Genomic DNA, 1,810 nt, shown 5'->3' with positions numbered 1-1,810 from the left:
CGGGGCGAAAAATGGGTCCCGGGGAGAAAACGTTGTGTGGGAGAGCGCAGCCACTGCCCAGCCACCACAGCCCCCGTTCTAGTGCAGACCTTTGCCCAGACCTGAGGGAAAGAGCTCACCTCAGGCACAGGCAAACGAAATCCTCACCCGAGAGCAAACAGCGGCACCAGGGCCTGCGGGAGCTTCTGCCTGGGGCCGCGGTTGTGAGGTGGAGGACGCGGGAGGTGAATGGAAGCTGGATGAAGCTTTGGTTTGGGCAGGTGCGGTACCGAAGCCCAGAACCATTGCGGGTTGCAGCTTACCAGGCTCGGGAGTTTGTCCTTCCCTAGCCTGCCTGTCCTGCTTACAGGCGGCTCAAGGCCACTCTCAAAAACCAGGCTCGTGGGTTATTCAGACAGCAGGACGCACGGTTGGATTTGAGCATGGCTGAAGTTTGCTATTAGGAGCACGTAGGGACCCACAGGTTTGAACAGACCTAACAGGTTAAATGCTGCCAGGTGCATCCAGAAAAGCTGCCCAGGGGCAGGCAATAAGCCATTAACATGATAGCCATCTGGCCAGGCAGGGGAGCGTGCTTGCTCCAGCACCTGTGAAGTCAAGAGAACTGCAGAGGCAGCTGTTAGCTTTAAAGCTTGCTCTTCTGCTGCTGGAATAGGAAGGACTTCTGACATTTGCATTGTGTTGGAATAGAATGCCTAATTTAGGCACTTGAGTTTGAAAAGGTTGGCTTGAGTGCTTCCAGGCCCAAGTATCTCCATGAGAAAGTACAGCTAAAAGCATGTGGAGAGGTCTAGGTCCACAAAAGAGCTTAGGCACTAATATGCAGCTGTTTAAGAGCACAAAGATGTCTTGAGACGTGGTTAGTAAGTTCACCTAATATGTCTCCTACATACTGTGAAGTTGTGAAAAACCATCCACAAGATCTTTTTCCCATTATGAATAGCATCTTGCAGAGTTGTGGAACTCCCTGGGATGCACACGCTCCAAAATCATTCAAGGGAATGAGCAAAATCTAACATTCATGGATAGCAATGGGGAGAAGAGCTCAGGCGTGTTCTGCCTCGTGCAGAAGAGGAGTCACCACCAAAAATAAAAGACATGAGAGTTTTTAAAAGGTTACAAATGCTTCTTTATGTTTGTACACTGGCAACTTCTCAGAAGAGTGAGACAGGCTGGATGTGCAACTACTGATGTTGCATGAGAGCTTCTGCCCACAAGAACTACTGATGAACTGCATTTCAGCCAGCACTGAATACAGCACTTGGAGATATATCTGAGTGAGCCTCAGGGTAGTAGCTCAGGTATTGATACCAGTATGGCCACAACAGTAGGTCTGGCACTTCAGCTGGGAATGTTCAGTGACCCAGAAAGTCTCTTCCCTACTTCTGTATGAGTTACAGCTATGTTAACAATATGCTTTCTACATATACTCCTCTCTGACTGCAATCCCTCAAGCCTCAGGCCTTACTCTTTTACTTTACCAGGAAGAGGTGCGGCTCTTCCATCTCTGGGCAAGTCCCAGCTCCAACACCCTGTGATTATCTGGTGGGCCCAGCTGTAAGCAAGTCTCCTTCAGAAATCGATGCTAATGGCAAGCAGATGGCCTTCTGAAGAGCGATGGCTTAGTGGTAGTAACACCTGTAGAGGCACGTAAAGGAAACCTTTGTAAAATAGCACGTGCACGTCTATCAGAGTAGTCACCTATGCAGATCTTACTTCTTCAAACACTCGCTGTGGGCTACAACCACCAGTCCCTGACAGTAATCCATCAGCTATTCTGGGGCAGGGCTAAGATTCTTATGTTTTCTCC

The 1,810-nt window shown here is 49.4% G+C and overlaps 1 protein-coding gene across 1 annotated transcript in view; it reads right to left on the bottom strand.

Moving 5' to 3' along the window:
* UTP20 (UTP20, small subunit (SSU) processome component, homolog (yeast)) overlaps positions 1-285 on the bottom strand; it is a 62,924-nt gene extending 62,639 nt beyond the window's left edge. Inside the window, exon 1 of the mRNA XM_010561989.1 lies at positions 148-285. Coding sequence (XP_010560291.1) covers positions 148-285 — 138 coding nt within the window. The remainder of the gene's footprint in view (positions 1-147) is intronic.
* Between the last annotated feature and the right edge of the window lie 1,525 nt (positions 286-1,810).

The sequence above is a fragment of the Haliaeetus leucocephalus genome, unplaced genomic scaffold (genome assembly GCF_000737465.1).
Source record: "Haliaeetus leucocephalus isolate CR32 unplaced genomic scaffold, Haliaeetus_leucocephalus-4.0 Scaffold151, whole genome shotgun sequence".
Lineage (NCBI taxonomy): Eukaryota > Metazoa > Chordata > Aves > Accipitriformes > Accipitridae > Haliaeetus > Haliaeetus leucocephalus.
This window is presented reverse-complemented; position numbering and strand designations above follow the sequence as displayed.